This window comes from Vombatus ursinus, unplaced genomic scaffold (genome assembly GCF_900497805.2).
Source record: "Vombatus ursinus unplaced genomic scaffold, bare-nosed wombat genome assembly UNPS02014884.1, whole genome shotgun sequence".
Taxonomy (NCBI): domain Eukaryota; kingdom Metazoa; phylum Chordata; class Mammalia; order Diprotodontia; family Vombatidae; genus Vombatus; species Vombatus ursinus.
This window is the reverse complement of record NW_020954662.1, coordinates 5,008,841-5,021,859: the sequence shown is the minus strand read 5'-3', so window position 1 is coordinate 5,021,859 and position 13,019 is coordinate 5,008,841. Positions and strand designations below refer to the sequence as shown.

Genomic DNA, 13,019 nt, shown 5'->3' with positions numbered 1-13,019 from the left:
TTCAAACGGATCAGCTCAGTAACAGATTTGCAGGTAAAAGAGGGGGCTAGAAAGCACACAAAGGCATATGAAATCTTCACCTTTCTGCTATGGATCTTCATGTAACAAAAATCAGTATACATACAGACAGATAGATAGATAGGTAAGATAGAAAAATATAGCTATGTCAGAGGAAATGAGCTATTTGGGGCCAATTTCTTGAAGGAATAATTTCTACAGGACACATCCGTTCTTTCATTTGGAAATAAAGCCTGGAAAATGAGGGTTTTGGATTAGACAACAACAAAGGTCCCTTCCGGCTATCATCCTATCATCCCATAAATCAATCCTATCATCACATAAAAGAAAATAGGTCACACTCCTCTTTCTGTCCTTCTACCTACGGAGTCTTCCAGAATCCTTTTCTCATCTCCCAAATTTCTACCAACATTTTTTTACTAGTGTCTTCTTAATAGGAATTCCCACTTCATCCCTTTGTCTTGTGAAATAAAGCTGGAGGTCCACTTCAGACACTCTCACCCCAAGGGGCTAAAGACTTAAAAGAGGCCAAATCATAAAAATAACAGTAATAGCCGATGCTTATATAATAATGCTCTAAGGCAGCACGACCCACAGTTTAAGAAGCGCTGAAGGGGTGAAGAAGCCCTGCCTAAGGCTTGTAAAAGTGCTTTACAAACATTATTCCACAACCCCATGTCATTCACATCATCCATCTCCACTTTACTAAACTGGGATGCTGGTGACGCTGCACAACTGAGCTCTGGTAACTCCTCTGGGAACTAGTATCTAGATGTCCCTCCAGGGCAGAGGTGGGCAAAGAGATGTTAAATACCATACAATAGAACTAAGCCTACTTCTCTAAGCCTAGTTCTCTGAGTGTATTGGGCCACATCAAACTCATCTCTGGGAGGCTGGAAGCGACCAAAATAATGACTGGATACGGCCTTCAGTGACAAGTAATGTTGAGTCATGGCATGACCAAACTATCAACTTTATAACCCAGGTTTGGACTAAAAAAAGACAATTGCTCCCGCTAGCTGATACCATCCTTGACACCAGGAATTCCATATCAGATGATAAACTCAAGACTCACCTTGCCAAGCAAGTGGCAAAAGCTGACTCTGGGACATGGGGTCCCCAGACTGGGAGGAGTCCATTGCACTTAGTGTTGGCATTCTGAAGGGCTGCACTCTCCCATTCTTCTCGCCCTCGGGCCAATCTATAAGGGAGGACAAGAGAATGCTGGGACTCACCCCACCAGATCCTTGTGAAAGACAGGGCTCCAGCTGAGGCAGGTTTCATGCCGCATCTCAAACTGGGCAGCCCCCTAGGGAGGTGGGAAATGTCCTCCCTGGTGACTATGATGGCACTCCATACAGGTCCATTTTTCAGCCATACTACTACAGTGTACAAGTATCAAAGTCTGGTTCCCCTGCAACAGCTCGTGGGTCAGTGTCAGTGGTACAGACTGACAGCAGAGGAAAGACCAATGGAGCAGAACAAACTGCCACCTTAGATCAACTGATCCTAAGTCATAGCACATGTGGGAGGGGGAGCCAGAGGCAGAAGAGCCCAGTTTTTAGAGTTCGGCTCTTCCCCTTGTTAGCAAACTTGGCTGCTGGACGAGACAGTTGACTTCTCTGAGACTTATTTTCCTCCTCTGTAAAATGAATATAGTGATGCTTGTACCATCTACTTCTTGCTGTGGTTGTGAAGAAAGTGTTTTGCAAAGCATCAAACATGATACAAACGGTCATGTAGACTTGGAAGGGACATCTTGCTCTGCATTAGGTAGCAGCCTCCCAATAAGAGGAGGGGGCACCCTGGCTCCCTCCCAGTTAGAGCTGATTCCGGAGGGCACATGGGGTAGGGTTGGAGCCAGCGGATCACCAACACCTTCTCACTTCCTCTCCTAGAACCATTGAGAACCTCCTAGAAACCCTTGGTCTCCTTCAAAGCTCAGCTCAAGAGACAGCTAGGTGGCGCAATGGATAGAGCACCGGCCCTGGATTCAGGAGGACCCGAGTTCAAATCCAGCCTCAGACACATAACATTAGCTGTGTGACCCTGGGAAAGTCACTTAACCCCCTTGCCTACCCAAAAAACAAAAACAAACAAACAAACAAACAAAAAAAAAAACCCAAAGCTCAGCTCAAGTATGACCTTTTCCAGGAAGCCTTTCCCTACTGTTCCCTACCCCCAGCTACTAGTGCTGCCCCATCCCTCCAAATTATCTTGTATTTATTTTGAATATATACATGTACATGTTATTTCCTCTAATAAAATGTGAACTCCTCGAGGTAAGGAACTAGTTAATGTTTCTATCCCACCAAGGCTGAGTACGGTGCCCAGCACAAGATCCTTTACAAATGCTTGTTAACCAACTGGTATTTCTAGGACCCTGAGCAAGTTACTTGACCACCCTTGGCTTCAGATTCCTCCATCTAAAAAAGAAGGGCCTGGACCAGAGGATGCTGGTAGGCTCTTTCAGCTCCAAGTCCTAAGATTCAGCACGTCCTAAGTGCCTGAGGTGGGCTACCTTCTCTTCATTCTCTCAGCTAGATTAAGGCACCTCCTTTTTTCAAATATCTGTGGTAATGCTCAGAGCTAATTGCCAAGAGTTGCTTCTTTGACCAGGATTATGCCATAGAGCTGAAGATAATTTGCAAATGTAGCAAAACATGAAGAGAACAGTCTTACTGGATATGCATTTACTAAGTTGGTTCCTTTGAGGAGGGAGTAGGACTTGTCTGCCTTCTCCCACCTGGAGAATGGAACACCCCTACCTTTGTGCTTGAGTTCCTGATCTTGGTGACCCTGGGTAACATGGAGAGAGGTGGTGCTTAGTGAAATGCCTTGCTCACAAATTAGGAAAAGAAAGCCTAGGGAAGTAATGCAATGGACTTAAGGAACTTGGGACTTTTTGAATCTCAAGACCAATGAGTGCCCTTTTAATGAGTGACAGACATATTCTGGTTCACTATAAGGAAAAAATTTCCTAATAACTGCAGTTCTTTAAAACTTGGCACCTTGGGAAGCAGCCGATTCCCTCCACTAAAGCTCTTTAAGCAGAGAGTGGATGGCTACTTGTTAGGAGTGTTGTGGAGGGGTTTCCTACTCGGGTATGGGTTAGATTACATGTAGATTACATGGGAAAGATTACTCAAAGTCAGCAAAGCTGGTTTCAAATCCCAGCTGTGATATTTACCAGATGTTTCTGACCCTGTTTTCTCCTGTGTAAAATTAAGACAATACTAATCATACCACCATTCTCTCAGGTTTGTTGTGAAGGAAGTGCTTTTTAGACCTTCAAAAAGCCAAAGTAACGTCAATGATGATGATGACAGGCATTACACTGTAATGCGGTACAGGAGTAGAAAGGGCACTCACTAGTCTAAGAAGTCAAAAGTCCATCACATCCAAGTTTACTTCCCTGGACTTCTTTCCCTCATCTATAAAAAGGGGATAAAAATATTCAATGCCCTTTACTTCACAGACTTAATGCGATGAAAGCCCTTGGTAAACTTTACAATGCTGCAGAAATGTAAATTGTGATTATATCTCCAGAGCCTCCCAGACCCTGCCCTGCTGCTTCTGGAGATATTCCATGGGTCCAACCTCTTACCCTGACCCACCCCAGCCTTTTCCAGAAGAGACAGGTGAGGTGGAAGGCTAAGGAAGCCTAACCCAGCCTACCTGACGGCAGCCAAGTGGCAGTCATAGTGGACGATGTTGAAGTGGGACACGGTGCTATAGCCCTGCTGCTTCCGGGGCTTATTCTCCAGCTCTTCCAGTGCCACTCGCTTAGTGAAGGTGTAAATGCCCAACACCTTTGCAGGCTGTAAAGGCAAAAGCACCTTAGCAGGGGGAGAGAAGTGTTAACATCTATCCCAAGTCAGGGTTGCAAAGGGCAGTGAGGAACAGGAGCCAGCATTTGAGGTTCCACTGTTGGGAGAAGGGGCCTTGCTTAGGCAGAAGAGAACTGGAGACTGGTCTCTCCTGAGCACAAAGCATACAATGGGGGAGGTAGCACAGAATTGAACGGACTCCTGCAGGATGTCTACACTTAGGGAGAGGCCCTTTATACAGCAAGGACAGAAATAAACCTGAGCTGTCAAGGGAAATTTTCACTCTATCTGTTTGAAAACTAATTGAAAATGCCCTCTTGGAATGATTTGCCCTCCAAAGCCATATGGACAATTCTGAAAGACTGTGATATGGAGGCGCGAAGAGGCACAACGGCTTTCATCCCAGGGTGCTTGCCCTTAAGTGGGCTATGTTCCAAGTAGAAAACCCAAGGCAGACAGGCACAGGCCACTTTTTAAGCCTCTCAGTCAGGTGAATCCCTGCTCTACCAGAGGCAAAGAAAGGTAAAGGCCAGTGTTAAGTTAATAAAAAATATGGGAAAAGGAGAGATTCTGATCGTCCTCTTAGGTCACCCCTAGATAGTAACATCAGTTTACTTCATGTCATTAACTAGAGGGACCAAATCTATAGTCAACCTAAATGTCCTGAGACTGTGTAAGTACGAGGCAAAGTAACTCCTCAGAAGGGGGATGCTTCCAGCAACTGGTAGCTCCAAGCTGATGCCAAGGTCATTTCCCCAGATAAGCTGAAACTAGTATGTCTTGTTGAATATACCCAAGCTGCCTTTTGGAGTCACCGTTCAACCAGCCCTTCATATCCCCAGTCTCCAGGATCTTTGTGGCCATACCTGGAACTTGTAGCCCTCTCTACAGATGCAGCAGGTGAGGCCTGGCTCTTCAATCAACTCCTCCATCTGCTTCAGCAGGGCCGTCTTAGTCACAACTTGACCCTTTTCATTTGTCTGTAGAAGGAATTTCAGTCAGAATTGAGAAAGTCAAAGGGAGTTTCCACCCAGTCTAAGAAAGCAGAGGAACGGGGATGACCTCTGGCTGCTCCCGACTGCTGGTGGCATTACTTGCAATCTCCAACAGGGTAAAATGGACACGGTGCAAAGAGCCCCTGAGTGTTAAGCCTTGCTCTGCCACTTACGATTTGTGTGATCCAAGGCAAGTGATCTCACACTTCTCTAGGCCTCAGTTTCCTCCTTTGTGACAAGAAGATAGTATTTGCACTACCTCCCACATGTGTTTGTTACAGAGCTCAAATGAGCTAATGTTTGTAAAGTGCTTTGTCAACCCTAAAGAGTTAGACAGAGATAAGAGTAGGGAGTAGAAATTTGACCTGTGATTTCACTGGACCGGGGAAATACATAGTGAGAAAACATTCCTCCAGTGCAGGTTGGCACCTTCTCCACAACTTACCCTCCTGTCCTATAGAATTGCCTGGGTTATTCCCTGAGAGAGTGACCCTTGCCCAGGGTCACTACATGTCAGAGACAGTTCACATGCTGGATAAATGTATGAGCAATGAGAGTGATGGAACCACAGTTTAAAGCATAGGCCTCCCCTGGTGTTCTACCTCTTCAGACAGAAGTCCCACAGGCAAGTAGAACACAAACCCTAGCCAAAAAAACACTCCCTTCCTCATGCCAGGAGCTGCCACTTGCCTCCCTGCCCAAGCATGGAGAATGGAGGAAGTATCTGCCAGGGTCCCTGGCTTCAGGCCCACCCCTGCCCTGCACCTGGAATGAGCTCAGGCCCCAGCTAAGTCGGGGGAAACAGCCTGCCTGGCCCATTAGCAACGTGACGAACAAGGAAAGAAGGAGCCAGTGGAAAGAGACCTGTATTTGTAGTCAAGAGACCTGGGCTATTGTGAAGAAAATCCCATAAGGTCTCATAGCAATGCTCTAAGAGGCAGTGGAGTATAGCGCAAAGAGCACTGGTCTCAAGTCCTAAGACTCTGACGCTTATTAGCTCCATGACTTCGGCAAGTCCCTCAGTTTCCTCATCTACAAGAGAGAGATAGCAACACACCACCCACTTTCCAGGGCTGCTATGAGGAGAAAGCTTTGATGCCGTTTCCAAACCTGAGTGTCTGTAATTCTCTGTTGCTCACTGAAGTACTGGGAGAGAGTACCTAGCAAAGCAGTAGTGTCAGGTGTAGGACACAGAACACTGGCTTTAGATCCAGAGCCCTGAGTTTGCCTTCTAGCTCCCACACAAATTTGGCCATGGCATTTCTGAGTCTTAGATTCCTCATCTGTAAAATGGGAATCACACTTGCCCTATCTCAGAGTTGATGTATAAGCAAGGGGATGATGATACTAGATACTTGGATTTGTTTTAAGGTTTTCAATACACTCTACACACTCTTCCCAACACCCCTGGGTTGCGGGTAAGATTATTATCTGTTTTTCAGACATGGACACCAAGATCATCCAGCTTGAGGCCACACGGCAGGCCTTGAGCCCAGAGCTCCTTGCCCAACTACAAGCTGCATCAACACAGACTGGACTGTGTTGAGGGAGAGGAAGGGCAAGGGCAAGGGCCAGCGTGGCGGCATTACCGTCATGCCCAGGGTCCCCAAGGCCTTCTGTCTCATGGCCATGGCCATGCGCTTCTTCTCGGCCCGTGTCTCCTTTCGGGCTGCATCGATCTTCTTGTTCACCTCAGGATGCTCTCGAAGTGCCTCCAACAAGTTCTCAGCCAGGGTCCCGATTCCCTCATCACTAGACACCTGCTCCAATTTGTGCAGGTTTGTAATGGAGTCTGTACCAATCAGCACCTGCCACAAGGTCAGAGTGAGACATACCTCTGGTTACAACGAGAAGACACTTTTTATACAAACTCCAAAAACTTTGGGCACCGAAGGAATGGTTCTGAGTTTACAGTTAACACACCCAGTACTACCACTCTGAATTCTTTCTGAAAGTAGGCAAAAACAATGGAACCGAATTCCTATCCTGGTTCTGCTCCCTGCTACCTCTGGAGCCTTGGAAAGATCACCTTCCATAATAGGTCTCAGTTGCCTCCACTGGAAAATGAGGGAACTGGACTAGACCATCTCTAAGGTCCCACTGTGGCCCTAAATCCTACGCTAAGTATCAGACCCTCTGGCTCTCTCCTTAGAAGGACACAGAGAAATATCAGGAGACAGGAGTATCCACCAAAGGTCAGCAAGCCAGAAAACAGGACCAACTGAGGGAAAAATAAAAAGTGTTAGGATGACATAAGCTGAAGAAGAAAAGGCTGATCTCACTAGTCATGTGAAAAAAATTTCCCAATCACTAACAATTAGAAAAATACAAATTAAAACAACTCTGAGGTTCCACTACACACTCATCAGACTGGTGAAGTTGACAAAAAAGGAAAATGACAAACATTGTAGAGGGTGTGAGAAAGCTAGTAGATTATTACACTCTTGGTAGAGATGCAAACTGGTAGAACCATTCTGGAAAATAATTTGTAATGATGCCCCAAAGTTACTATACTGAAAATCTCTCTGACCTAGTGATACCACTACTGGGCTTATCCCCAAACAGAACAAAGAAAGAGGAAAAGGACCTATGTGTACAGAAACATTTATAACAGCCCTTTATGTGGTGGCAAAAAACTGGAAACTAAGTGGGTGCCCATCAACTGGGGAATGGCAGAACAAACTACTATAGTATATAGGTGGAATGGAATACTATTGTATTATAAGAAATGACAAACTGACGCGGAGTGAAGAAAGCAAAACCAGGAGAATAATTTATACAACAACATTCTGGAAAATTTGGGAATTTCGATCAACACAATGACCAACCATGACTCCAAAGAAATGATGATGAACAATGCTACCTGTCTCTTAACAGAAAGATGATGGACTAAATATGCAGAATAAGACCCATCTTTTTGAACATGGTCAATGTGGGCATTTGTTCTGTGTAATTGTACATATTTGTTACAAGTGTTTTATTTTTTTTCCTTTTTTTCCCCATTCTTTCCTCAATTTATGTGGAGAAGGAAGAAGATGGGAGAAAATGCTTTTTAAAAGAGGAAAAAGCTGAATGATCAGATTAAAAAACTGAATATATAAAACAGCATTTCCCATGGACAATAAAGTGCTTTTTGGCTTGAAATATATTGATGGAATATATCATTGCTGGTCCTGGGAGTCTAGGAAGATGTAACCCTTAGGTTAAAAAAAATATGTGTGAGGAAAGGGCAGGAAGAAATTTTTGAAACAAAGTAAGTTGAAACAAACACATTTTGTTATGAAAATAGACTACACTACATCTACTTTCATAACAAAATGTGTGCCCATATTAGGGATTTTTAATACATGACTAGGAAAACTACTATTAGCAATGACATGTTATCATGAAAGCCCTTTTCAAAGCATTAAATAATCAAAAAGCATTTATTAAGTGCTTATTATGTGCCAGGCATCTTATTAGGTGCTGAGATCAGGCTGGTAAACACGGATGTAAAGGCTTAGATAAAACAGCACATTCTAGTAGCTTGTGCTTTAGACTAGGAATCAGATTTCACTTCTAATCTCTGTTAAGACACCATGTTTTTCTTGAGTAAGATGCTTAAGTCTATTTTGTCTCGATTTCCCCATTTACAAAACAAGGATTTTATACAGCACAAAAACGCATAAGGATAAATAAAATGGTCTTTGTGAAAAACACTTGGAACTCTTTGGAGGTGAGATGCTAGATAAATCAAAGTTAATACTATAATTCTCTTCATTGAAGGGGAACAAAAGAAAATGGGCTTAAACTATACCAACAGTGATCTGGGTTGTACATAATGAAGAATTCTGCCGCTGTAAGCAATTCACTAAGCTGCTTACCAGGATGGGTCACCAAGACAGAGTGTGGGACTGTTTTCACCAAAGAAGCCTGTTCTACAGATCCAGACCTGGACTGGTTTAAGTGCAGACCTATCTGGAGGCAGATGGATGGACCAAGTAGTTCTAAAATCGGCCATCTGCCTGAGGCCGGTCATAATTGGTGCTGAGCTATGGACAGCTGGAAAATAGTAGCAGCAAAGGGATCTGGGTGTCACAGAGTGAACAGGAAGGTAAGGGGCTCATTCTAAACAAATCCTTCAGGCTGACCAAGAGGACAAAAAGGCAAAAAGGCTCAAGACCACTGGCCACCAGGCGGTCTCCATGCTCAGGGCTGTGGAAAGAAGTGATGGTCACTCATTGTTCTTGTCAGTTCCACCCAGAGAGACCAATCAACAGCTACTTATCTCACTTTTAAGATTATCAAGCTCTCCAGGGACATGGGCTGCCCCAAGAGCTCAAGGCATTTTGTAAACTGTATCTCGGGGCACCTTGGAAACAGAGGAAAATCTGGCTGACCTCTGCAGTCCCTTTCTGACCTGGAAATCTGACATTCCTCCTCACAGTGGTGACATACAAATCACAGCAAGCTATATCTTGAAACCTGAGGAAAATAAAAGACTCGCTCCACATCCCTCAGGGATTCAGCTGCAGAGCTGAGAAGGCTGGCTCCAGGGCTCCTTTTCTTTCTGGTACAAAAGACAGAGCACTGGCTCCTCACCTGGGTGGAAGGGTGCTGAATGGCTAGACCACGAAGAAGTCTTAAGATGAAGGGGAGGGCTGGGCGAGATAAAAACTTCTTCCAGATGTCAGCATCCAAACTGCAAGACAAAAGGAGGTCCTCAACAGCAGTTCAGAAAGCCTAACGAATCCCCCAGATTCAGGAGAGCACCCCCCCTCAATGGGCTCTGGGCTGCCCTGAGGAGGCCACGGCTACACAAAAACTCCCATGAGGCAACACAGGGAAAGCACTCTGCCAAACCTACAGCGCGGCATCAGCATCGCCTCTCATTCCTGCCGTTCTTCTCCTTTCCTCTCCCCAAAAGAACGCTGGCAGCTTTACCTCAACTGGGATCATTTCTGGAGGACAGAGGCCAGAGGTCCTAAGCCTGAGCGTGCAGGGGGCACATGCGTGGGGGACTACGGGCTCGCTGTGCTGAGCTCCTTTTTTATTCCTTACTCCCCGTTACAGGGAATGGCTCACTGGGCGAGGGAAGGGGATGGCATGTCAGAAAGGAAAGTGATGGACAAACAAACGAACGACACCAAGAGATGAAGGCAAGGAGGCCGCTGGGCAGGGTGACCCTTACTTCTTGGCACTCGGGATGTGCTTCTTCATGTAGTCCAGGGCGCTCTGCGTGATTCCCTTCTGTAGGATCAGGTCTTTCAGCTGGTGCCCGTTGCTGTTATTTTTGATGCCAGCTGCTATTTTGCAGAAACAGTCCAGGAAGACTTTATCATCACCAGTGTGATCCTCGTCATACCTAAGAAGGAAAAGTAGCAAATCTTTAAAGATTTGCTAAGAGTCTGAAGCCTCAGAATCATCCATGCTGGAGCTGGAAGAGCCCTTGGGGATCAGCTGACCCAACCCCACCATTGCACCGAGAAGGAAAGTGAGGCCACGGAAAAAAAGAAGCTTGCAGAGGGTCCCCAGGGGTCAGCTGCAGAGCTCAGCAGGTGGGCCCCCCATGAGACAGCGTGCACCCCCCACCCCGGACGGCCGGCTCAGGGACCCTGGGCAGAATCCCCTTCCACTACACCAGGTCAGAGCAGCGTACTTGTCAAAACTGCAGTATGGCTTGAATCGGTCCACCAGGATCTGCATTTTCTCCATCTCTCCAAAGGACAAATACGGGATAATTCGCAACAAGCCCTGAAGGACACTGGGATTAGAGCGCACAAAAGTGCTATTGATCTGGTCCAGCAACATCACCAGCTGGTCCTTGTCACCTGTCAGTAGAAGGTTGCCCTGAAACAACAACCAAGAGGGGGCAGAAAAAAAGACATGCAGTCAATGGTGCAGGAAATATATTTTTAACCCATTCTTCCCAGGAAGTCAGACCTTGCCCAGTCCCACCAGAGCTTGACTGACCCCTAGAAGCAGTAACCTTCACACCCCATTTCAGTGAAAATATCCTGCAGGAGGCCCACAAATTAAAGGAATCCTAAACTCTCAGAGTTGGAAGGGTCTTTAGAAGTCCTCAAGTCTCATTATACCTGAACAGAAATCCCCCTAGGACACCCCGAGCCTTTACTTAAAAACTTCTTGTGGGGGCAGTTAGGTGGTGCAGTGGATAGAGCACTGGCCCTGAAGTCAAGAAGACCTGAGTTCAAATGCAGCCTCAGACCAAACACTTGACACTTAATAGCTGTGTGACCCTGGGCAAGTCACTTAACCTCAAATGCCTAAAATTTTAACTCGTGCACATTCCACACCCGGACGATGGGACTGGGCAAGGTCTGGCTTCCTGGGAAGAACAGGTTAACGATTATAAAGGAAGAGTGGGATCGACCTGAGGTGACACTTCTAAATTCTCCAATATTTTCAAGGGTCTGGATGCAGTGCTCTAACCTGAGCCAAGGGAAATGGGAGATCCCTGAGGATTAACTCTGGGGACAGAGCCACAGACAGAGCTGATAAAACTTCACGGAGATAAAGGAGAAAGCTAGTAGCTGTTGAGCAAAGTGACAATATTAGCAGTTTGGGTTCCCCTAAAACCAAGGGATTCAGAGCTGACCTGAACCAGTTCAACTCTAGGCAGTAAGGCAGTGGTGTCAAGCTCAGATACATCCCTGGGGGCAGCATGACGACTTCGAAAATCATAAATTACCATTATCTATGTTGTAATGTATTTTTATTTATTTTATTAAAACATTTCTCAATGACTTTTTGGATCTGGTTCAGACAGCACTTCCTGTAAGGCTGACTGTGGAGGAGATTTTGCCTGAGCCCTGCCAAGTCACTACAAAGTGAAATACCACAAATGTTCAAACAACACGTGTGCGCTGAGTAGGCCTTCCCCCAGCTCTCACCTTGTCCTCACTCAGGGGCTCAGCATTTGACTCGTCCAGAATGATCTCCATGATACTGAGCACCTGTTCTGCCACAGCTGCCCCTCCGCTGTCCTTGCTTTCCTGCTCAGCCACCAGGGCCTGGGGAAAGAAGATTCCATTGTTTGGGGGATAAAACCAGAGGCTCTTTAGCCCACCATGCTAACAGACCCAACCTCTCCTTGCTACTCCTCAATAGGTCCATTCACAGAATCTCAGAGTTGGAAGGGATCACAAAAGTCATCTAATACAAATGGCACCAAAATAAAATTTCCCTTCATAATATCCTTGACAAACGGCTAGTCTCTGCCTCAAGCCCTCTAATGAGAGGGACCCCACTACTTCCCTGAGGCAGCCCATCCCATGTCTGGACAGCTCTAATTGTTAACACAGCTCTAAATCTTACATTGAGCCTAAATATGCCTCTCTGCAACTTTCAATCTAGTTCTGCCCTTTGGGGCCAAGTGGAACAAATCTAATCCCTCTTCCATACAACACTCCTTCAAATATTTGAAAACAGCAACCACCGCTCTCTCCTGCTAAATGTTCTCCTCCTCGGCTCCACTCACAGGGCTCTAATGCACAGGATGGGGTGAGGAGGGGGAAGAAATAAAGTAGGATTGGGGGAGGTGAGTTGGCTTCGCAGACCCTTTCTTAAGCATTATGAAAGAAAGCAAAACCACATACTGGTGATTATGTTTCTAGAAGTTAAAGCCAGCTTCAGGTTTAGGCTTCATAGCTGGCTACCTTCTCATCTTGTCTTTGTGTAAATTCAGGAAGAGGATAACATGGCACTTGGTGCCACAGGGAGGAGAAAGTCCTCTCTCTTCAATCTGAAGAGATAATACCAAATAGCTGGAAGATGGACTGCATTCTTCTAGAAGGCTGCTTCACAGATGGAGCAAATGACCTGAGTCACAAAGTCGACCTAACAAATCAATTTAGGCTCTTTCTTGCCAGTCTCCCGAGAGAGCTGAAGATCTAGCAGAGAGGGAATTCCAAGGTCTCTCTCCCCCACCCCAGGCTTCAAAGGCTTTCTGTTCATAATTCCCAATCCAGTCTCTTTACCAAGTTAAGAGTGCCCAGCATGACATTCAAAGTGTTCATCTCAAGCTTGACCAGCTGCTGCCGATTCACTTTCACCTTCACGCAGTAACTGAACAGTTTAAGAAGTACCTGCCAAGAAAAATCAGGTAAATTCTATAACATCTAAACACGGAGAGTGCCTAGGAAGTGGTGAGTTGCTAAACTGTATGAGGCTGAAC

At 45.8% G+C, this 13,019-nt stretch overlaps 1 protein-coding gene across 5 annotated transcripts in view; it reads right to left on the bottom strand.

Annotated features, from left to right (window-relative positions):
• Window positions 1-13,019, bottom strand: part of LOC114028479 (E3 ubiquitin-protein ligase UBR4) — a 147,511-nt gene that overhangs the window by 17,183 nt on the left and 117,309 nt on the right. For all 5 annotated transcript variants that reach the window (XM_027842727.1, XM_027842724.1, XM_027842725.1 and 2 more), the window contains 9 exons: window positions 12,823-12,930; window positions 11,737-11,856; window positions 10,482-10,672; window positions 10,014-10,187; window positions 9,425-9,524; window positions 6,433-6,651; window positions 4,715-4,828; window positions 3,697-3,839; window positions 1,094-1,219 (listed from right to left, as the gene is read on the bottom strand). In XM_027842727.1, the coding sequence (XP_027698528.1) occupies window positions 1,094-1,219; window positions 3,697-3,839; window positions 4,715-4,828; window positions 6,433-6,651; window positions 9,425-9,524; window positions 10,014-10,187; window positions 10,482-10,672; window positions 11,737-11,856; window positions 12,823-12,930 (1,295 nt within the window). The remainder of the gene's footprint in view (window positions 1-1,093; window positions 1,220-3,696; window positions 3,840-4,714; window positions 4,829-6,432; window positions 6,652-9,424; window positions 9,525-10,013; window positions 10,188-10,481; window positions 10,673-11,736; window positions 11,857-12,822; window positions 12,931-13,019) is intronic.